The sequence below is a fragment of the Heteronotia binoei genome, chromosome 6, assembly GCF_032191835.1.
Source record: "Heteronotia binoei isolate CCM8104 ecotype False Entrance Well chromosome 6, APGP_CSIRO_Hbin_v1, whole genome shotgun sequence".
Lineage (NCBI taxonomy): Eukaryota > Metazoa > Chordata > Lepidosauria > Squamata > Gekkonidae > Heteronotia > Heteronotia binoei.
Window position 1 is genome coordinate 75,449,183 of NC_083228.1, and position 23,632 is coordinate 75,472,814.

The 23,632-nt window shown below is 39.8% G+C and overlaps 1 protein-coding gene across 3 annotated transcripts; it reads right to left on the reverse strand.

The window, feature by feature from the left end:
• Positions 1–4,486: 4,486 nt before the first annotated feature.
• On the reverse strand, positions 4,487–22,695 carry MFSD13A (major facilitator superfamily domain containing 13A). 3 transcript variants are annotated; one of them, XM_060241770.1, is made up of 10 exons: positions 22,639–22,695; positions 20,691–20,791; positions 17,657–17,928; positions 16,352–16,431; positions 15,156–15,605; positions 13,428–13,545; positions 9,550–9,646; positions 7,922–8,093; positions 7,181–7,374; positions 4,487–6,529 (listed from the first exon to the last, which is right to left on the reverse strand). In XM_060241770.1, the coding sequence occupies exons 3-10, from the start codon at positions 17,819–17,821 to the stop codon at positions 6,276–6,278; spliced, it is 1,530 nt and encodes a 509-aa protein (XP_060097753.1). In that variant the 5' UTR covers positions 17,822–17,928; positions 20,691–20,791; positions 22,639–22,695; the 3' UTR covers positions 4,487–6,275. The 3 variants fall into 3 exon arrangements, with proteins under 3 accessions (XP_060097753.1, XP_060097754.1, XP_060097755.1); XM_060241771.1 differs by lacking the exon at positions 20,691–20,791 and having other exon boundaries at positions 22,639–22,682; XM_060241772.1 differs by lacking the exons at positions 20,691–20,791; positions 22,639–22,695 and adding an exon at positions 20,570–20,589.
• Positions 22,696–23,632: the final 937 nt, after the last annotated feature.

Consider the following 23,632-nt stretch of genomic DNA (forward strand, 5'->3'; position numbering starts at 1 on the left):
AACCAAAAAAGTACAGAACTCTAAAATGCAAATGAATAGTAATTAGGGAACAAAAGCACTTGAACAGCAAACATGTAGACAAATGAAAAGACGGCTGCATGCTTTCCTTCCCATGACCACTTTCTGTGAACATAAGAACATAAGAGAAGCCATGTTAGATCAGGCCAGTGGCCCATCCAGTCCAACACTCTGTCACACAGTGGCAAAAATTTTATATATATATATATATATATATATATATATATATATATATATATATATATATATATATATACACACACACATACACACACATATACACACACACACACACACACACTGTGGCTAATAGCCACTGATGGACCTCTGCTCCATATTTTTATCTAAACCCCTCTTGAAGGTGGCTGTGCTTGTGGCCGCCACCACCTCCTGTGGCAGTGAATTCCACATGTTAATCACCCTTTGGGTGAAGAAGTACTTCCTTTTATCCGTTTTAACCTGTCTGCTCAGCAATTTCATCGAATGCCCACGAGTTCTTGTATTGTGAGAAAGGGAGAAAAGTACTTCTTTCTCTACTTTATCTATCCCATGCATTATCTTGTAAACCTCCATCATGTCACCCCGCAGTCGACATTTCTCCAAGCTAAAGAGTCCCAAGCATTTCAACCTTTCTTCATAGGGAAAGTGTTCCGGCCCTTTAATCATTCTAGTTGCCCTTTTCTGGACTTTCTCCAATGCTATAATATCCTTTTTGAGGTGCGGTGACCAGAACTGTGCTTTACTATGATTTCTTCAGGGAGAAAGTTCTAACATGGATTAGTCAGAAACTCTTGCTTAATTTACTGCTTCATGTTCCTTAAAGAAACTGGCAGTAACAACTTGATCTGTCTTTGCTACAGCAGGAACACAGTTAATTAAGAGCAATTATGTATTTCTGGGAATTTTGAAGCCTAGGAGAGGAAAGGAATTTGGGGGGGGGGGGGTGGAGGGGTTGGAAAGGAGGGAGGAGGGAGTTTTGGTAGGAGGCAGTTGATCTATACATAATACTTGTCTACCAAACCTAAACTAATTTTACTGACTGAGCAATGTAATGTGTCATTTTTAACTTAGCATATCCATTGTACTATATGCTAAGTCCCCCAAAATCTCAGGGTATTTCCCAACTTGGAGCTGGCAACCCTAGCTACCATAGCACATGTATTTTTAATGTATAATGTCTTAGGGGTTACTAGGAAAAATATGTTGAAAACAGAAAAATAATGTACTACTAGTAAACAAAAGACAGTGTACTTGGACAAACTCTCAAAGTCACATTAGATAGGACTGCCAGCATGTTCAGGTACTAAACTTGGAAACACTAAACTCTTTGATAATGTATTATCATTAAACACATTATACTTAAACATTAATTGCTGCCAAAATTATTTACATTTGAGCAAAAACTCCTTGAAAATATTGTAATGTCTGTAATGACTCATACTGTACATGAGGAATGAGTCAAATGCTTTGTAAGACAATGTTTTTCTCAAAGAGAAATATTTCATAGGGTTTTTTCCCAGTTTCCCCATACTTGCCAAAAGAAAAAGAAAACTAAAGGGCCCTGGGGGAAAAAGACCCAGAAATTTTTTCTATTCTTCCATCATTCCAGGCTTTCATATCTAATCAGGATCAACAAACTTTGCCCTGGATTAAATAAAATACTAATCCCTTCAGGGCACATTATTTAAGATTAATCTTGGGTGGTAAATTTAAATAGTACCACTAAGCTTCAAGTGGAGATGGTGTCTAAGGGCAGGCTCTGCTCTAGTCCTGTTCAAGTACACCACAGCATGGTCCGTAGGAGTGTTTCTGTAGAACAAAAGGGTTTCCACCTGTGAAGCATCACCTTCACTCTTCCCACTGCAGTCCAAAATGCCCTCCTTGTATTTGCTCTTGGCAGACAGGGAACAGCAAGGGTGTAGTAGAAGGAAAGAAAGGAAAGGTCCCCTGTGCAAGCAGCAGTCGTTTCCGACTGGGCTGAAGTTGCTTTCACAACATTTTCATAGCAGACTTTTTACGTGGTGGTTTGCCATTGCCTTCCCCAGTCATCTACACTTTTCCTCCAGCAAGCTGGGTACTCATTTTACCAACCTTGGAAGGATGGAAGGCTGAGTCAACCTTGAGCTAGCTACCTGAAAACCCAGCTTCCGCCAGGGATCAAACTCATCGTGAGCAGAGCTTAGGACTGCAGCTTTAACACATTGCGCCACGGGACGATATTCACACTCCATGTAGAAATACTGTGGTGGATCCAGAAGTGTATTTAACATTTCATTTCCCCGTGTTTGGTCATAATGACACCATAGGAGAGAATTGTTTGCATATATAGTACCATCTGCATGAAAGTATTCCCAGTTTCTAGAGATATCTCCCCCCCCCCCCCCCCAATTCATACCTAATTTATAATGGAAAGTTAAGAGATTTAGATTTGATCAACAAGGACTGCTAACCCCCCAGTTGTCTACCTGGGTTCTTACACCCTTTTGGGGAATCTATAGTATGACAGAAAACCCAGTTGGAAGCACAGAGAGAAATCTTTAAAATAGGTAGAATTTAGTTGTGAATCTGCTTTATGCTGCATTGGGGCATTAGTGGGTCTCATTCAGCATTATCTCCTCCTTCCAGCAGCAGTTCTGAGGAGCCCTGCTGTCTTGAGACCTTTCAGTTGGAGAGGATAGGAACTGAAATTAGGACATCCCACATACAAAATGTGTTCTACCACTGAACCTTCATTAACAGGTAGCAAAGTAGGAAGCCAAGACTGGGGAACAGTAGTGGGTGTATATGGCTATATAAATATTGGAATATCTTGCAAACTAAAAAACCCCTGAAAGTCTTAAGATGGAAGGGACTAGGAATCTAAGATTGTAGAAGGTCAAAAGGAGCATAATGATCACCATGATGGGTAAATAAGGTAATCCTGGTATGCTGCTTTGATTAAGGAAAGACGTTTCACGTCTGGAAAGCACCTGAAATATGGATGAAAGTTGCAGAAGTGGACCTAGAAAAAACTGGGCAAGCTCTCACAATGTTTTAAGAGGTGGAAAAAAGAATAGTTTGGTTTTGGGTTGCTGAGAGGCAAGCAAGGTGTTCTCTCTGCCTGCAATAGAAAAATGCTTTGAAGGTTTAGTAAAACTGTCTTTGTAAGAGATTCTAAACAGCAGTTTCTCTATAGCCAGTAATGAACTGAACCCTGCCCCTTGATCTTCAAAAAGGCTGCGCTTTAGATCAGTGTTCCCTCTAAGCTCAGTTAGTGTGAGCTAGCTCACACATTTTTGTCTTAGCTCAGGAAAAATAGCCCCAGAACAAACTAATTTATGCATTGGCTCACAACTTCAATGCCAGTAGCTCACAAGACTCTGCAGTTTAGGGAGAACACTGCTTGAGATACAGGACTTGCATACACAAAAATGATTATGAGGCAAGGTCTACAGAAAGGAGAGCAATCTGGTAGAAGCAAATGAAAAAGCTGGCTGGATCCAACCTATGTTTGTTGTGCATAGTTCTCTACATAACTGGTGTGGTAGCAGCCTGCTAAGCAGCATGATTCACTTTTATAAATCCAGGAACCTTCAAGCAAAAGCAGTGTGGTCAAATAATCTCAAAAGCCAGGCTCCAGATACTTCCTGATCACCCCTGGGAGGAATACAACTCTCCTAGTTGGAATGCATTCTGTAGCTGACTAGGTCTTCCTGACTGGAGAGCTTCCACTTCACGGCTGGCTACTTTCCAGAACAGCCAGTTCTGGCATCTGCATACAGGCAGGATGTTGAAGTGACAGAGCTGCAATGGACACCAGAAGAAATGCCACAGGGAACTGGCCTCCACAGTGGCTAAGGAACTGCACATCTGTAACCAGTTCCAGTATTAATTGCCACTTGTATACATAAATAACCACACAGAAACAGTTTATAAAGGAATTATTTATGAAATTAAGAACAATATACATGGCTTGTTAAATTAGAATAAATTACAATGAGATCAAATGATTTAAAAGCCTTTTGACAGTAAACATATCTGCTGCCACTCTAAAGGCTAAATGGCAGTTAACAGCAATAGGTGGATTGGTGGCCTGTACAATACTGCAATAGCAGAACCTGCTGCCTCAGTGCCCAAAATAGCCTACAAGTTGGACCAAGGAGCTCCACATTGTTTCTTCTTTGCAAAATGAACCCGGTCCAAGGTGAGAGACCTTTGGCATTGCCCTCATTTCTTTCCTTCTCCCCAACAAGACAGCGTGAAAGTTCTTGGGAAGGCAGTAACTGATTCACAAGCCTCTGCATGCATCCTTGAACATGCAGCACACAGCCTTACTGGTTCATTGCTTATCCAGGGCAGGATGTAGTTTCTGCTCCCTGGAGACAAAGCCATGGCCTTTGGGGAAACCTGGCACTGTCCCAGCTTCTCTCGCAACTTGTCAGATCAGTGGTGAGGAGCAAAGCAAGTCTGGATTTTTTGTTTACCACTCTTGACTTGCAGGGGTGAAATACCAGTAAGTCAGCTACTGACTCACACTGATTAAGGAAGTTACATGATTAGCTTCTTTTGACCATAGTTGAGGGGATAATCTAAGGTCTAGGACAAGAAGGCCAATCATTTCTTCAAATAAGTTTTGCAGAAGCTTCTATTTAACAGCAATCTGTTCTGGTCCAAAACAGCACAGATGAAGGAATCCTTCCCATATTAATGCTAGATGTACTAAGCTGGCCATGCCATTATGTGAAACAACATCGCCTCAGATTACCACAGACATATGGAAGTGGTAATGAACCTCTGCTTAGTCTCACGAATCAGCAGACAGATGCCCTACAGCTCTCAGTGTTGACAAGTATGAGAAACATTGACTACACACCACCAGCAGCAAAACAAAAACCCCTGAATGAGTATTATCCAGGGAAGGATGCCACTCTCTCCACAGAAAAATGTTTCCAGCAGTAGTTCTTGAGGATTGTAGTCTCAGGATGTGTTTCATCTAAAGATTAGGCCAGTTGTGCCCTAGAAAACTTGATGTTTCCATGTCCCGCCCCCCTCTTGAATTCCTCTCACTAACACCCCTGCTCCCATTTCAAGGTCTGCCATTTTAGCACAAAGTTCTACATTAACTGCCATGGTCTAGCAATGCAGTTGCATGTACTCTTTTGACAAGAATTAGTATGACAATTCTCTCGATTTACAGTACGAGTTCAAGATTTGAGTCCAATAGCACAAAGACCAACAATATTTCCAGGGCATAAGCTTTTGAGAGTCAAAGTTCCCTTTGTCAGTTTATATCATGGAATTAAAAGTACTACTGGACTTGAATCTTGCTCTTCCACTACAAAGTAGCATGGTTACTCAACTGAAACGAAATACAAGCTGTTTTCCTCCATGGTGTTTGCTTTGCAAGCACTATGCCCTATTTTTAGTGCCTTCGAGATACAAGTTTAATGTAAGAGGGAGAGAGGGATGATTTTCTGAATAGTCAGTCCCCTATAAAAAAGTATAAGGAAAGGAGGAAATTGAATCTCACTTTCTCAATACAAGATAGCATACCTATGTGTGGAGGGATGGGGAGAATGGGACAGCAGGTCTCAAATTGCCAACCTGTTCTCAATATATGAGTTGTTTCACTGGCCAGTGATCTGGCTACTCTTCTTGCAACCAGAAAAGGATAGGCAATTTCCCCCCAAAAAAAGTAGTCTGCTGACTTCAAGACAAGCTTCTATTTATGAGCAGTGATGCAAGATTTTGGTTTCCAAGCATTGTTCAGTGCTAGAAATATCTTGCAGGAAATTCAACATAACTCAGAAACTTCCATTTTCTTCACTAATCAAAGTTGGCTCAGTTACATATCAACTTGCCCTTTTTCCTCTTAAGGCTAATGTATGCAACAGTGGAATCTGTGACTGGACAACCCCAAGCTGTAATTTAGCCTCAAAAAGCAGCTGGGGAGGAACTAGCTTCACTGGGGACAGAAATTGCCGGGTGGGGGTGGGGGTGGGGAGTTAACACTCTTGCCCAGTGTCATAGTCCCAATCTTTCTCCTGCTCCATGGTTGCTTTTTAAGAATCAGCTATGCATTGGGGGATTAGATAATTGATCCCCGGCATCATCTGTAGTATGACCCTTACTCAGGTGCCAGAACAGCAGAAACATCATCTACCAGTCCAGATGTAACTTTACATCCCCAATTTAGCATCTATATCTTCCACCCACTTAGTGAATCTATCATAAAATTACACATAGGAAGTGTCACTGACTGTTAACTCCTCTGGCAATTAAATTGTCTTGATCTCTTCAGACCATTTATCTGTTAAGTTCTGACGCTGAGATTTCACTGTCTGGAGGCGCCTTCCATGTAGGTTGAATTGTGACCAGCTGAAGATCTGAAGTAATGCACATGTAATAGGGATAAACACAAGAAGGTAGAAGCAGCCCTGACGAAGGGTTGGTTCCCAGGCCACGTTGGAAGCAAGCTTGGGCTGAGCACTCACCACTTTGTTCAGAGGATCCCGCTGAAAAATGTCATAACCTGAGACAACGGCAGCAAGAGAATAACTGTGACCCATTTATACTGTATGAAGACTGTGGTTTTGATATTTTAGTTCCAATACCAAGATGACAATCATGATCTTTTTCAAAACAAAAGCCATTCTACAATCTGTTGCATTAGCCCTAAATGTAATTGTCCCCTTTTCATCACTTTCCGTTTGCAATCTTAGTTAATTTCCCTCACAAGGAGAAAAATAAACACTTAAATGAAGCCCAGTTAACTAGAATCTGCTCCAGAGGATTTGCTTGGGAGGAAGGTTTCCAAACGTGAAATGTTAGGTGAAATCCTCTAAATTAAGCAGATTCGGTATCGGGAAGATTCCCATGTGGAAATGGCAGACTAGGTTCTAACCTGCCATTAAGATGTGGCAACCTTCCTAATTTGCCATATAGCCAGACAAACAAGGAACGATATGTACAGAAGGTCCTTTAATGAAATATTCACTACACTCTTCTCAAGATAAACAATTGCTACAGACTAACCTGCAATTAAAGTGAACACATTACTATCCTTCACTATATTATATTACGAACAGTCATTGCTATGTTTTCTCAGGAGAGAAAGAAGAGCAGCAATTGTTATCTCAGGCCCCACTCAACCACTAAAGAAAGTGCCCTGACCATCACCTACCTGTGTAAGCACACAGTAGCCAGGTGCCAATCAAGGGGGCAAAGGTCTGGCCAGGCTTCGTTACCAAGGCAACCATGCCAAACAAGAGGGCTGAGGCAGCCTGCTGCCTCTGATTCAGCACCAGATCTTCATCTACCAAGTCAGTGACCACGAGATTTAACAGCTTGCATGTTCCTTCAGTGAACACACGGTTGCTAGGGAGAAAAAGAGAGGTTCAGTAGGACAGGTACTCTGTGCACAGAACTAAATAACTCCTGGAGGGGTTTGCAGATAAATTTTCAGCATGGAAAGCAAGTACAAGAATAAAAGAAAATAAAGAACAGATAGTGTAATTATTCTGTAAGTGTTCAAAATAGTACCTAAAACGAAGGACAGAGCAAAGTGATACTCTGCTAAAATTCTGCCTTGAACATCACCAGCATCTCTGGTTTCCAAATCCTCTGCAGAAAATGTTAGCATATCTTTCACACTGATTGCCCACATTCTCAATGACTAGATTCTTTTATTTTAAATCACTGAGTTTTTTGGTATTCCAGGCTCTTATATAGCCATTTAACCCATTCCTAAATTAAATTATTCTGATCAGTCCCCCCAGATTTCTCAACTAAAACAAACAGCTAAGTGCATAGCTGAGAATCAAGACTCTGAATATGATTTCAACACTGCCAATGCTTAGTCAGACATCCCAATGTACAAAAGCCCAGTCCCAGCCCTCAGGGCCATACTACTTAAATGCTGTACCTAGCTATGAAGAAGCACAGCAGGTAGATCCAGTCTGGTCCAGCAAGGAACATAATCACACTGAGTAACAGTTTCAGGAAGAAGAGCCCTCGTACCACAGCATACACACCCCACCTCCGGCAGAGAGACAAGAAATAGAGGTTGTTGAGATGAGGGGCTACATAGGAGACACCTGAGAAGGAATGCAAACAAAGGATTGAACAGTGCATTACTGCACTCACAAGATAAATATGAGATACAGATCTTCACCCTTAGTGAACCAGAAAATGGACTTTGAAATCATACAGTCTCACTACTTGCAAGCATATGCATAATGAATAAAAGCATTCTGTTTAGACTTTTGTACATACAGTTGTTTATAGTTTTCTGAATGTGGTTGGGGGGAAAAAAGTCTCCTATTTAAAACTATATGTATAAAATGTTATTTTCGCTTATCCCAAGTTCCTTCCTGAAGGTTGTGTAATCTGCTTTTGTATGATGAACATTTGTGGGGAACATCATAAACCAATCATTTGGTTACATCATAAACCAAAAGTTTATGATAAGTTCTGCTTTGGAAATAAACCCAAACATGCTTGGTTCTATACAACTTGGATATGCTGTTCATTAGGATGGCAATTAGTACCATTAGGAAAAAACCCTACCCTGAGTAAAATTTCAGGTTGGTTTGGCTTCCATTTTTCTAACCAGGGATCTCTACTAACCTGAACATAAGCGTGGCAAAGTGACAGCATCTATTCTGTGTGCCTAGTTATACCGTACATACTGCTTGCATTGTATCTAGGTCTGCCATGAGGACATTATGAGATGTGTGCTGTGCATTCTGCAGAGAACTCAAACCCCAAGTACAGTGGGAACCTAATGGTGAGAGATTACTTAGACCTACCCCAACTGCTGTTTTCCCAACCAGAAATAGCCTCACTGGGGAAACATATGTGTACCTTACAAATGCAGGAACCCTAACTTGCCACAGCAACCCCAGCAAAATTTCCTGAAAATTGTGCAAACAGAACGCTGATGCACCACCTCCCCAAATGTTATGGTCTTGATCCAAATCAGTCTCCCTTATTCCAGGGAATGGAAGTCCCATTGAGAAATTCAGGGCACATCTGATAGAAAGCCTTCAAGACAGACTCAGACATGAAGTGAGGGCTGTGGAGTGTTTAGTTAGGTCTTAAGTGAAGTGTACATGTTAAAACTTAAGCTTGCTAGCTTGCTCTTGTTCTTGTGTATGAGCATATCCACAATACTGATTTCAAAGAGATGGCACTCAGAATTCTAATAAAGCAATTAGTTTTCATACATGCGTTGAGTATGGCTCTCCTCTTCATCAACAAATAGAGGTCAGGTGGTTTTTTCCCCCCACCTACATCTGGTTTTCATACCAAATTAACAATTACAATTACAACAGTTACAATTTCAATGATCTGGGCTCTGTACCATGTATATGAGCTCTGTGCAGATGTTGGATTCCAGTCTAAGAGACAGAAAGACTGCTTCCACAAAATGGTGTGAGCAGCTGAATTAGGGATCTTGGCATCTCCATCAATGAAGAAAAGTGACATTCTCTAGTCATTTTCTAGAAAGCAAGAATCAGTATACCTTTTAAATTCCCACCTTGGACTTACCCAGCAGAAATGATCCCATGGACAGAGAGATACGATCTGATAGCAGATGCTCCAGGAAGAGAGGGAAGAAGTTGCTATTAAAGTGGCAGTGAAAAACCTGTGAAAGATGACTCATGTGAAAATGTAACTAAGACAAAACAGCAGGGCTACAAGCGAAATACTGAAGATAATAGACCTCTTTATACCAGTCACATGTGCAAGCCATATGAATGGGAGTGGTTTCATATGGCTTGAAGAAATAGAAATGCAATTCTTTAATTACACAATTTAGGCCAACAGACTATTATGTGCTTGATAGCAGATGCCTGTTAACTCAGGAAGTTTTCCTACTAAACCCAGTTAGACAGAGGATAAGTATCCAGCGCAATTCATTACATGTTATCATACAGAATCAACTTTTCCCCCAGAGAGCACTGCAACTGTAGATGTCATGCCAAGTGGCTCAGTGTTGCACAAAGATCTCCCAACAGAGCCTGTAATTAAAGCAACTATTACAAAGGGCAAGATGGAAGGCAAGAGGTTGTACATGTTTTTTTATTCCTTCTCAAACCATCTAAAATGCTATGCTCCAATAAGATGCCAAGTGGAAATGCAATCTGTACATACCATATATTGCATGTACACCCAATATTCAACTAAACTGTGTTGCCTGCACTGCTACAACTGCCTCAACATCTGAATGGAATCAAGGGTACAACTGCTCATCACATACCACACCATTTTCAAGTGTCAAAATATAATGTAATTTCCACCGCCTCCCTCCCTCCGTTAGGATCAAAAGAATACTCTTTTGTAGTGAAAGCTGGCTTCTCTTCACTCATCATCCCAAAGTTAGCACTAATTCAAATAATCTAAAACAAGAAAACTTTTTTTTTCAATATATGAAATTTTTTATTAAGAAAAGATGGACATACAAAGAAAAGAAAGAATAAAGAACAAACAAATACAATCAACATTAATCATACGAAAAAGATACATTCCAAACACCTTAGACGCTTGGGCGCGCCATACAGTCAAAAACACATCTATGTCTAACGTCTACCACTACATCCCAATCATACACACTGGGGGCTGGAGAGGATTTGAAAGGAAAAAAAAAATTCTAGCTACTCCATGTCGAAGCCTCTACTTTTGACCCATTTATAAATGGGGTCCCATTCCTCCTGACATTTTTGCACATTACCCTCTCTTAATCTTGTGGACATTAGATCAGATTCAGCGACTTCCAACAGCTTATTAATGAATTCGTCTCTGTTCGGGATTCTATCATTTTTCCAATACTTGGCATACAAAGTTCTTGCAATGGTAACTATATACAGTAACACTTTCAGTTTGGTCGTAGGCAAATTTTGCCTACAGATATTCAGAAGATACAATTCTGGCACATGCTTAACTTGTATTTTCAAGATTTTTTGAATCCAAATATTAACTTGAGCCCAATATTTCCTGGCTTCTTTGCATTGCCACCATATATGGAACAACGATCCTTCAACTTCTCGGCATTTCCAACATTTATTAGAGTATGTGGGGTAAATTTTGGCGAGTCTATTTGGTGTAAGATACCATCTATATACCATTTTATATAGATTTTCTTTGAGATCAGTTGGCTTTATTAGTTTTAAATTCTGTTTCCATAATTTTTCCCATTCATCCAGATCAATATTATAGCCAAAATCCTTAAGCCAGCGGATCCAAGCTTCTTTTACAACTTCATCCTGCATCTTAACTTGAAGTAGCCAATCATACGTTTTAGAAATTATCTTCTGCTTGGACTCTAAGATAAGATCTAATTCAATTGGTTTATTCAAAAAGCCCCTTTCTTTGTCTTTCTGAAATCTTGATTTGAGTTGACACTGGAGCCACCAATTTAACTTAGATAGTTCTTCCTCAATCAAATCATTTTGGCTATTCAACAAATAGGCATAATCTTGTGGGTTATCCCAATTATACAAGTTGGGGTGAGTCAGAGCTTCTATCGGAGATAGCCACTTTGGAGTATAAGTATACATCAGCTTAATTTCATCCCAAATCTTATACAAGGATCTTCTTATTTCGTGTCTGAAAAAGCGTCCAGTTTTTACAGGAGTGTGATACCACATATAATTGTGCCAGCCTTCTCCCAAACCTACGCCTTCAATAGTCATTAGCCTCTTATTATCTAGCTTACACCAATCCCTTAACCATGCAATACAACAAGCCTTATAGTACAGATTCCAATCTGGGAGAGCAAGACCACCTCTTGATTTGCTGTCTTGTAAAATTTTCAATTTTATTCTGGCCTTTTTCCCTTGCCAGATAAACAACTTGATCATAGAGTTAAGTTTCTGGAAAAATAGTTTGGGTAAGGTGATTGGGATTGTTTGGAAGAGAAATAAGATCCTTGGAAGAATGTTCATCTTTATTGTAGCGACTCTACCTAAGAGCGAAATATGGAGATCTTTCCAGTTAGTTAGATCATCCCGTATTTCTTTCAATATTTTTTCATAATTGTCTCTGTACAAAGTCTTTAAATCATTCGTCAAATAAATTCCAAGGTATTTTATCTTTTTTTCTTGCTTAAATCCTGAAAGCTGTTCTAAAGATTCAACTTGAATTTTCTCCATATTTTTCATTAAAATTTTTGTCTTAGACACATTCAGTTTGAAACCAGATACTTCTCCAAATTCTCGTAGTCTTTGCTTCAGAGGGACTATCGAAGAGATGGGTTGTTCCAAGATAAATACTAAATCGTCTGCAAACGCCAAAGACTTAAATTCCACGTTATTAATTCTGGTTCCTTGAATTTTGTTGTCTTCTCTAATCTTCTTTATTAAAGGTTCTAGCGTCAAGATAAAAAGCAATGGGGATAACGGGCATCCCTGTCTAGTGTCTTGTTGTATTTCTACTAAATCAGACATCACTCCATTAAAACTCACTCTCGCATTCTGCTTAGAGTAAATCGCTTCGACCATTCTGCGGTACCTATCACCACAACCAATCGCATCCAATGTCACTTTGGTGAAATTCCAATTAACATTATCAAAAGCCTTTTCTGCATCCACAAAAATAGCAGCAAATTCTTTGTCCGGGTGATCTCTGTAATATTCAACCACATTTAAAAGTAGCCTCACATTCTGATTCATTAGTCGTCCTGGGACGAAACCTGTTTGATCCTCATGAATTAAGTCGGTAATCACCTTCTTCAATCTATTCGCTAAAATTGTTGCAAAAATCTTATAATCACTATTTAAAAGTGAAATTGGTCTATAATTTTTAATTTCTGATGGGTCGGTGCCTTCTTTGTGAATGAGAGTAATAAGCGCTTCTTTCCAAGAATCTGGAGTCTCGCCTGAACGATAGACATTCTCAATTACCTTCTTAAAGGGCAGCAATAACAAATCTTCAAAGGCTCTAAAGAACTCAATCAGAAGTCCATCTGGACCTGGGGTCTTGTTACTTTTTTGGGTTTTAATTACATCAACCAATTCCTGCATTGAAGAAAACTTTACTGAGCCTGAGGAGACCAGGGCACCCTAAAGCAAGTTCTTTCTTATTGCAGGGACACTACATGAAAGCCCTTCTTTGACTTTTAAAAAACAGAGCTATTGTCATGGGTAGAATAAATTTCACATGAAATTTCTTTAAAGTTGGTCTCATGACATGGGCTGGTCAATGAAATTCATATGGCAAAAATCTTATAATCTTCTAATCAAAACCATGCCAAATGTTTTTTGGACATAGTGGACAGCACAGGATCAATAAAGACTTATTTTGATCATGTAAAAGGCTACTTTGACTCTACTGAACTAGATCTCTACAGATCAGCATGTTAAATAGTATCCTGTCTAACCTCAGCCATCAAAAATGTTTAGTTACAGAGAACACTACACCACACCTACCTGTATAAGGTTCATAGATACAAACCAGAGGAAGTTGCGATGCCTGGAGAGCTGTTTGAGATATTCTGCCAGAGTGATCCTTTTCTCCTGCTGCACAGAAGGCTTGTCTATATACAGTCTACAAGAACAAATTACCACATTTTAAGAACAGCTGCTACAGTGCAGTGTCTAGAGTGCAGAACTTTGAATGGGAAGACCAGAGTTAAAGTTTTCACTTAGCTATAATTCCTCACAGAGTTAGCATAAGGATAACCTGAGGCAACCCAATGTAAGGCTTCCAACCTGTGTGGGTCTTATGAAACATATTTATCTACTCTTTGTTGTGACTGAAACAAAAAGTGCAAATACCAATGTGTGTGTTTTAGGGAGATGTTTCAGGGTATTGTGGAAAAGCCCAGAAGCTTATTTTTAAGTCTTAAGATACAGGAGGTGTTACAATCTGGCTTGTTCCAAATGCAGAACAAATTTCAGATTGCCTAAAGGCTACTTAGGCAAAATAGCAAATGGTTGCTGCTATTTGTTTGAAAACATCAAAACCAACAGCATTTCAGATCAGTCTCTAGTGCTAGCTGGAACTCACTGTTCTCCTGAAAGGTAGAGAGCACTAATAGATAAAAATGTATCTCTCCTTATCTCCAGCGCTGTTAATATAAGTTTTAGGTGGTGAACTAAGAACTGAATTAAGTAGTATTAGCCAATGACTGCACTGGAAAATATCTAAAGATTTTGAGGGTAGAGCCTGAAGGGGGAGGAAAAGGACTTGAGTGGGGTGCAATGCCACAGAGTCCACCTTTCAAAGCAGCCATTTTCTCCAAGTGAACTGATCTCTGTTGCTTGGAAATCAGTTGTATTAGCTGGAGATCTCCAGCCACTACCTGGAGGTTATAAAAAATAAATGGGAGAAGATTATGCAAAAGCTAATACCAAGAATATACAACATATCACAATCCCAAATAATGAACCACTATTCAAAAATTCTTGTATAATTCAATCAATTTCGTAGGTTTATTCAATATATAATTTGCAGAATACAAAACACATTTTAGATACACATAAATATCCTCTTGAAGTGTCTATGTTCCTATTGAATGACAAAATCAAGTCCAAAATTCTGAGGACAAAATAATTTCAAGTTTCCATAAAGAACAAAGTTGGCAAATTCAAACAGTTTCTTTATATATCTTCAAAAATCCCAAAAGATACTATTTTGAAAACCCCCAAAAGGGACTATTTGAGAGAATATAAAGAAACTGTTTGAATTTGTCAACATTCTCTATGGAAACCTGAAATGATTTTGTCTTCCAAGAATGTTGGACTTGACTTTGACATTTAATAGGAAGCACATGGACACTTCATTTATGTATGTCTAAAATGTGTTTTATAATCTGTAAATAATATATTGAATGAATCTGAGATTGATTGAATTATATAAGAATTTCTGAATAGTGGTTCATTATTTGGGATTGTTCTACATTGTGCATTCTTGGTATTTACCTCCTGGAGGTTGGCAACCCTAGTCTGCACACACATTCTGTCCAAATCTCTCTCTCTCCAAACCCTGAAGCTTCTGCACTGGCTGTTTAAAAAGTGACTGACAGACCTCCATGCAAATACTGGAATGTGCTGAGGAAACAGCTGGTCTCTGACTACAAGCCATACCCTATGTTCACTGGGCAATGGCAGTATGTTTTAATGAGCAACTAAATTACACAACCAGATAGCACTTACTCTTTTAAAGCTGTTCTTTCATCCCATTTCACTTGCCCTTCCCTCTGAAACCTCTGCCTCAGCAGCCATGTGGCCACAATGAATCCAAGTGCTGAGCCAAGAGCCAGTGCCACACAAAAGATCCGGAAAGAGAAGAAGTCCTCCTTGTTCCACACAGCATAGGACATAAAGACTGAGAGGGAGCCAATGGCACTGAACAGTGAAGAGTAGAAGTTGAGTCCAGTCCTGTCCTTTGCAGACACAGCAAGGTCAGCAAGCAAGGCATTCTGGTTGAGATCCACCATAGTGAGGAAACTGTCATACAAGCAGAGGCAGATGAGGAACTGTAAACCTGGGTGGGCCCATGCAATCCAGAAGGCCAGGAATGACAAAGCAAAAAGGGGGCCATTGTGGTTTAGAGCCTTGAGTCTCTTCAACACCACTTCTGGAGAGGAGATCTCTATTCCAGACCTACAGTAGAAAGAGCATATTTCCATTAAAAATTGTTAGATTCATTCCACAATCTGAAATATGCCTGCTGTTAAAAGCCTACTGCTCTCTCCCTTGTAAGTCTGCATTTATTCTGTCTTCTCTGATGCCTATCATTATTCGTCAATATTTAATTTACTTCTTGATTTTTTCTTTGCATGAAAGCTTGTGTTCTTTCACTATCAGTCCTCTTTTCACTTTTTAAAACAATACTCAACTTATTTCATTGCACCCATGCATACATTCACTAATTTTCTTTCAGGAAAAGCTACACTTGGCTACTTCACAATCCCATCTCACTGTGGAAATTCAGCATTCTTTAAAGGATCAAAAGAACCAAGTCTCCAATTCTTAGAGAAGGTCTCATATATGTACCAGAAATTCCCAAAGATTAGCATCAGAAAGAAAACAATAATAATACGAAAGGCAACGAGGGTGCTGGTCTGGATTCATGTGCAATTGAATGCGTTAATAGCAGGGCTTTTATGTAGAAAAAGCCCAGCAGGAACTCATTTGCATATTAGGCCACACCACTTGACACCAAGCCAGTCAGAACTGCATTCATGTGCATTCCTGCTCAAAAAAAGCCCTGGTTAAAGGTATTAATTTTTACAGTAATATGCTTCTTTTGGTTAGTTTAATATGCTAGTTGTCATGTTCCTTTCCATTTTTCATAGCTATTAAGCTCTCAACACCTTGACACAGGACATAAATGACACTCTGCTTACTGCTGTGTACTGAGGAAAGCCCGGTCACTCAGCCAACCAAAGAGAGGATCGTTGAGACTGTTCCAGATCAGAAACACAGTCTAGAACGAAAATATGGTATACTCACTGAGATGCAAGCTGAAGACAAATGTTTAAAACATTACAGAATGAATGATTTGCTGTTAATAATGCCCATACTGGAGGCTACCAAAAGCAATATCTGACATACACATAATCACAAATACCAATTCTATGTCCATTGTCAAATACCTCCGTACTCAGAAGCAGTTTTATCATATGGAACCCTATAACAAAAAACAGGAAAGTCCCCCATTATCCAAGATGATGAAGGTAGTGAGTTTGGCTTCTCAGGCATCCGAAGAGAGAAGTGCCAGAATTATAATCAAGCCTATTTGGCATATCTGCTAAGAGAGAAGCTCCATAAAGCTTTGAGGAACAAAATGAAAAATATCTCTCATCAACACAAGAAGAAAAAAAACACAGCCTTTCCCAGGCTAATAATGGAATAAATTTCCTCTGACATATACCAGCATTGGAAGACTATTCCCCCTATGCCAATTATAAGAGAAACTCTAGAGGACAACCTTTATTCCACCCACCTTCATAATTATCAGCCAATCTCACTGAGGAGAAATTACCTTTTGAACTCTTCTGATAAAGGAATCAGTCAAATAAGGAACAGACATTTGTTCTGCACATGAAAATCTCATGGGAGTTCTGCATAGCATGTAGACTTTTACTAGAAAACCGCTGTAATGAATCATCACCATGTTTGGCGTTGTTAAGAGGAAAAAGTGGCACGATGACCACAGAAGTATGCAAAGGAAGACTAGGATTTTAAAGAAAGGCAGTATTGGATAGGCCCTTGCCTCAGCCCTTTTAATGGGAGAAGTACAAGTCTAGAATGTTACATTTCTAGAATGTTGTAACTTGCTTTCAGACCAAAGCACAGGGTGGGTATAGATGTAAGAGAAATATTTTTATTTCAGAGACTGACACAAGGGTTTTCTTGAGTTAATACAGAACATAAGAATTATTCCAGAATAATGTCTATAAATGCCAGCAGCCTAAGTGACTTGCTTGCAGTACTGCTCATTCACAGCTAGAGCATGCAAAATTTTTGCACCCTTCTGGTTTATCATTACCTCAAAATTTGACACAAGCTGTAAAAGCAGATTCCCACCCATGCAAGAGAAAACCCTCCTTTAGTTCTTCAACAGCTGGCTACTACCCTATTAACAGCCACAGACTTCATCTTACTGAATAGCTCTGACAAAAACATAACTCTCAAAGTTCAAAACCTACCTCTCCAATCCAAAATGAAAGTTTATCAATCTTGTAAACAGAAACAAAGGTGTCCACATAGTAGAGGAGGAATACATTGTGCAAAATGGAAATAAAGAGCGATAGGGACCCATAGACCACTGCAATTGGCAGGCTGGAGAGACAAGCCAACACATGGGAAGCCATGGTGGTTCACTCAGAATCCTTTGGCTGCCCTCATCACCTCCAGTTCCAACTGGGCCTCTCCCTCCAGCACCTCCTAGTTCGTTGTTGGATCCAAACCGTCATCATTCCTGTCAGAAAAGTAACAAAATCAAGCAGTTCATGTGCATTTTTCTCCTAAAGAAACAGATCCATTTTGTCTGCAATAAGAAATGCAACTGCATACAGTTCTTTGGTTCAAAAAGAGGACCAATAATAGGATTGGAAAGACTCAGGCTATCTTAAGGCGGTAAAGTAGCCTTGCTAAGTGACAGCCTTCTTACCAGACTCAGAACTCTGTAAGATATTCTTTCACATGGAGAAGTACTTACAGTATAAGGTGTTTTTAATGCTCAATTGGAAATTGCCAGTTGGAAATAGATGATCACTATTGATATATGGACATTTCTCAGAGAATCTAGTTCCATCAAGACAATATATTTCCCCCCAAGTCAAGGGAGTTTTCCCACTAAAGAGTGTTCAATGGAAAGTCCCTCCAACGAAATCTACCTCATACGTCTTTATCATATAGGGATTAATTGTAGCACATATGTTGACCCCTAAGATACCAAGATGCTTAGAGAAACACCTTTTTCTTTTGTCAGATGACAACCACTTTTTTCATTTTACTCTGCTTACTGAAGCATGTATATCAATCCAAGTGCCTGCACTAGAGATTACACAATGTATACCATATGCTTAACAGTAGTGTTTCTCATGCTTTATAACATTATGTCCCCCTTCTAAATTTACTGTATCTAAATATTTTATCTAAATTTACTGTATCTTTCATACTTCATTCCTCCTAACCTATTCTGTATATACCTGACTCCTCTCTAGCACATGCTTAACACAGTCCCTCTAAAACCTTTACTCTGCACACATTGCTGATGTCCCATCAACCCCACCCTCAGTTTGGGTAACAGTGGTCTAAAGAGGCAGCAAGGGTGATATCTCTGACCACTCTCTCTCATGCTTGCACACATACAACTTCTGCTTCCTTCTCTGGGTCTGTTCCTCCTCTTTTGGGGAGGAAGGGAGGGGGAAGAAAGAGAAAGAGAAAACAAATTTGGAGACCTATGGCAGTTTTAACACCAATGTTTTATTCCACGTATAAGCTTTTGTGCACAAGCACGCTTCTTTGGAGAAAGAGAGGGTGGGTGGGGGTGGATTCTTTTGACAAGCACAATTTGCACTGAGGAAATTATTCTGGCTTATCCTGAAAAGATTTTCTTAAAAAGATTTGATTTCCTACCTGGATTTTAATTTCTTTCAAAAAGATTCTGATTAGGAAAAAGAATACTTGGATTGATCCTTGTATCTTGGAGAGTGGAGTGATTTCAGATGCCAAATGATAATAGCACACATTGGTAATGAGCTAGGCAGGAACTCATTTGCATTATTAGGTCACACCCCGATGTCACCAATGTTTCACACAGGAAAAAAGCCCAGCAGGAACTCATTTGCATATTAGGCCACACCTCCTGACACCAAACCAGCCGGAACTTTGTTCCTGTGCGTTCCTGCTTTAAAAAAAAAAGCCCTGGAGATAGGAAAACTACGTCTCAGTTCAGTCCAGGAGAATGCATTGTCTTGAGCTTCATTATCAATTGTAATTCAGCAGTCTCTCTTTCTAATCTCTCTTTGAAATTCCTTGGTAAGAGCACTGATACTCTTAAATCAGTAACTGAATATTATGGTTTCTAATGTCAGACCTCTGTCCATTTATTCTTTGCCTCCTCCTGGACTGAATCCTCTTGGATGGAATTGAGACCTAGGTTTCCTGTCTCATTACCAATGCTGATATCTCCATGCCTACTATTCCTCTGTATATCACACCTAATCCAATCAAGCCTGCTCTTGTCATTCACCTGGTGTTGCCAATGGAATAGTTTATATCTCTGGTACCTCATGTTACATTTCATGGCATGTGTGGCCTGGCCCAACAAACTGACATTTATTGTAACAGATAAGTTTGACACTTCTGCTCTAAACCCTTCTTCAGCAGCTTGCAAACGAATCACAGCAAAAAGCTTTATAGCTAATATTCTTCTTCGCTTCCCTCTTAAAATCAGGTTTCATTCCTGAAAGCTTAGAATGAATAAAACTCTTTTGAAAAAGAAGGCTGTTCGGAAAATGGGGCATTTTCAGGAAATACAAATAATTCACTCAAGCCTCCTCCTTTCCCTCCCCCCGAAGATGGGAAAATCAGGTGCCATTAGCAGAGCGGTGTTTCTCTGCTGCAAAGCACTAATGAAAACTGTCCATTCTCCTGTCCAGAGATAAAGGGCAAAAGAAGTTCAGCACTCAGAGCAGGCCATCACTATGGAGACTGAGCACTGGCTCCTGGAGAAGCCTAACTCACTGGCTCAGGTGACAGTAGTGGCTCTGCCTGATTTGATATTTGCCTAATCAAGCACAGAACAGCAAAATTCTGCTTTTCTTTTGATCACTCTTTAGGGAGAGAGTGGTCAGTCCATTAGGCTCAGGAATCTTCCTCCAGATGTTGTCCTACTATATATAGATCTACTCTAAAGGCAGCACATGGCATTCTCACCTTTCCCACCTTTCAAAACAGAGACCAAGTGCACAGCAGGTAGCATTCAAAAGCAAGGTTTCTTTGTTCTGAAGATAATACATATAGCTGAGTTATGTATCCCCTTCTAGAAAATTATGGGAAGGCCAGCAGCACCATACATAGCTTTCAGAATTACAAAGCAACTGAACACATACCTGTTCACTTGGAGGCATTTTCTGCTTGTCCCAGGCAACGCAGCTAACAGTGGGCTCCTTTCACAACAGCACACTCATGTTTAAAGATATCAGTGAATATGTAATGATTGACCTACAATACCTTGTAGAGAAGACACACTGAGAGGAAAGTGCTTGAAGCCGTTTCACTGGTACATCTATAAGGCCACCGTTTTAACTTGAAGGCATTTGCAGGTAGCATCACTAAAACCAAATAATGAATACAAAATTCCTATAATGCATCTTTGGGATTTCAGATGGTTACCCATTTCTAGAAAATAATTAATTGTATCATCATGGCTTAAATTGGGTTACTAATATTAGTTACAAATATGAGTTCAAGGACAGAGTTCAGGACTGAATTATTTATTAGTTAAGAATACAAGACAAAGCTCTTTTCAGACACATTTAGAGCAACTTCATTTTTTCATACATCCACTCCCTTGAGGCTACAATTTAAAAATACCACTATTGTAAATTGTGCCATGAAGAATTTGCTGAAAGAGGCCCCAAACTGAAACAAATAGTAAGTTGTCCTCACATTTCAGCAATATCACCTGATTTACTTTAACAGATTTGTATGCATTTCCTCATGCAAGACAGTACAGTCATAGCTTTGACCAATACTATAGACAGCCTTTTAAATCTATGCAACCCACTAGTCAAAGTGTATCTAAGAGAACAATCCTAAGCAGGTCTGCTCAGAATCCTGCTCAGCTTTATTCACTGGGGTTTCCTGTCTGCAGAGTGTTCTTAGGCTTGCACTGTAAGCCATGGCTGAGAAACCATTTCCACATAATTGAAAAAGACAGCTCAACCTGAACTGGCAAAACAGTCCTCAAGACCTACAGCATTTAATTAATATAAGTAGGAAGAATGTTGGGCTTTTTCCTGTGTTACACTACTGTGAATGCTGGCAATAATTAAGAATCTAACTACAGTTGCCAACCTCAAAAAAACATTTCGATGCAAAAATTAGGATGCTGTTTTATAGTTCTATTACTAGCTAATCATTGTTTCTTTTAGATCCTAAGAGGACACAGAGCATTGCAGTTCTGCCTACATAACACTATATTGTGAGAAGTCATAATAGAGCTCCTATAGTGTTTTGTTTTTAAGTCTTCAATGCAGCAAAGACACTTAGCCACACTACCCATAAAAATGCAGATGCTTTCAGAGTACGTGAAACATTCAAGAGAGAAAAAACTAGAACAAGGTCACTGTATTTTGATGTTTCCAGTCAGTCTCTTAGGTATTCCAAATGATACCTGTATAGCTAAGTAAAAGGTGTTCCCCACAAATGTTCATCATACAAAAGCAGATTACACAACCTTCAGGAAGGAACTTGGGATAAGCGAAAATAACATTTTATACATATAGTTTTAAATAGGAGACTTTTTTTCCCCCAACCACATTCAGAAAACTATAAACAACTGTATTTTTTTCATACATTCACTGCCTTGAGGCTACAATTTAAAATATAACTATAATTCAAAAGCACCACCACTGCAAACTGTATGTACATAAAGTCTACAGATACCAGCTCCCAGCAGCTGCCAAAAAGAGGTGGAGAGAGACCCACGTTAATTATTAGGGGAAGTTAGATCAAGATGGGTAGCCCTGTCAGTTTGTCTGTAGCAGTAGAAAAGAGCAAGAGTCTAGTAGCACCACACAGTTTGTGGCACAGTACCAGCTTTCCTAAGTCAATGTTCACTTCTTCAGATAATAGGGGGAGTGATCATAAGGGAAAAGGAAGCCAGCTTCCCGTCCAGCTGTGCGTGAAACTGGAAACAAGACAAGCGGGAGTGGACAGTGCATTCACTATGATGAAAGAACTGTCAAAGTGATAAACCCTTCCTTAAGCAGGCAACAGGAAGCCACCCTACTCAGCAGAGAGGGAGCTGCATGAACCAGTTAATGCAAGGAAGAAAGAGAACACCCCGCCCCAGAGGAAGAGGAACTATTCAAAATAAAGTTATATAATGGAGAAAGGGGGGGGGGGCGTTTAGCCGAGAGCCCTGGCGCCCACCGACCTACCGATCGTTTCTTACCTGTAACTCCGGCCCGACTTCAGCATTTCAGGCAGCAGGCGCAGCCGCACTGAGCCTTCAACTATCTCACCCTCCCACAAAGCGTCAGGTGACGCCCACGGGACGGCCATTTTTGACACTGAACGCCCACTTCTATCGATACCATCTTAGATGTGGGCACTGGAGAAAATTACAGCAACTGGCCGACCATACTGCTGTTTTTTGTGGTGGAGTTGCTATAGCTCCAGGAAGCTTCCCAACTAGGCGAGCAAAAGGCTCGTGGGTTCGGCTGGTGTCTTTGCGCTTTGTTCCCTTCTCAGTAATACATTGCATCATGTTTTTAAATTTTTTGAAACATTTCCCTCAAAGAATAGATTTTACCAGCGTTTCAAAACAAACAAACAAACAACTATGGAGGATGTCATATATATTTGGAGGACAAAGAGCCATCGATTAGGATAGAGAATCTATTAAATTTGTCCAGGTACCATTGTAGCGCCACGAACCGCGCCGGTTTTACTGCGAAGTAACTTAAAACGCAAATCCGAGAAACCGCAGAAATTTTCCAAACTCCTAAAATCACAATACATTAATCATCATGTTTGATCCTTGGTATATTTCAGTTTTTTATTGATTGAGGTCTGTTGGGGCTGCTGAATGTTGGCAGAGTTATCATTTACAAAGAAAGGTTGCTGTGGAATGTAAACTGCATTCTGATGAAATCTCACTCATTTCTTAAGGCAAAAAAGCTATGTCTCAAAAACAGAACAATCCGAAAAGAATGTGAGGCATGATAAAGGAAGTTACAGTGAGCAAACAATTCTTTAGCGTGCTTGTTAACACTTCTTGAGAACTGTGCATCATAGGTGAATCACAGAAAGATGCAGAACAAAGTTTGAGCTCAGTGGCACCTTTAAAACCGACAGTTTTATTCTGGGTATAAGCTTTTGTGTTTACCTAGAATAAAACATTGTTACTCTTAAAGGTACCACGGGAGTCAAACTTTGTTCTGCTG

Coding starts and splice junctions, on each gene's coding strand:
- MFSD13A (XM_060241770.1), bottom strand. CDS start 17,821: ATGGCTTCCCATGTGTTGGCTTGTCTCTCCAGCCTGCCAATTGCAGTG. Junction 13,546..15,155: donor GAAAGAACAGCTTTAAAAGA/GTAAGTGCTATC, acceptor TTGTTCTTGTAG/ACTGTATATAGACAAGCCTT. Junction 9,647..13,427: donor TATCTATGAACCTTATACAG/GTAGGTGTGGTG, acceptor CATCTTTCACAG/GTTTTTCACTGCCACTTTAA.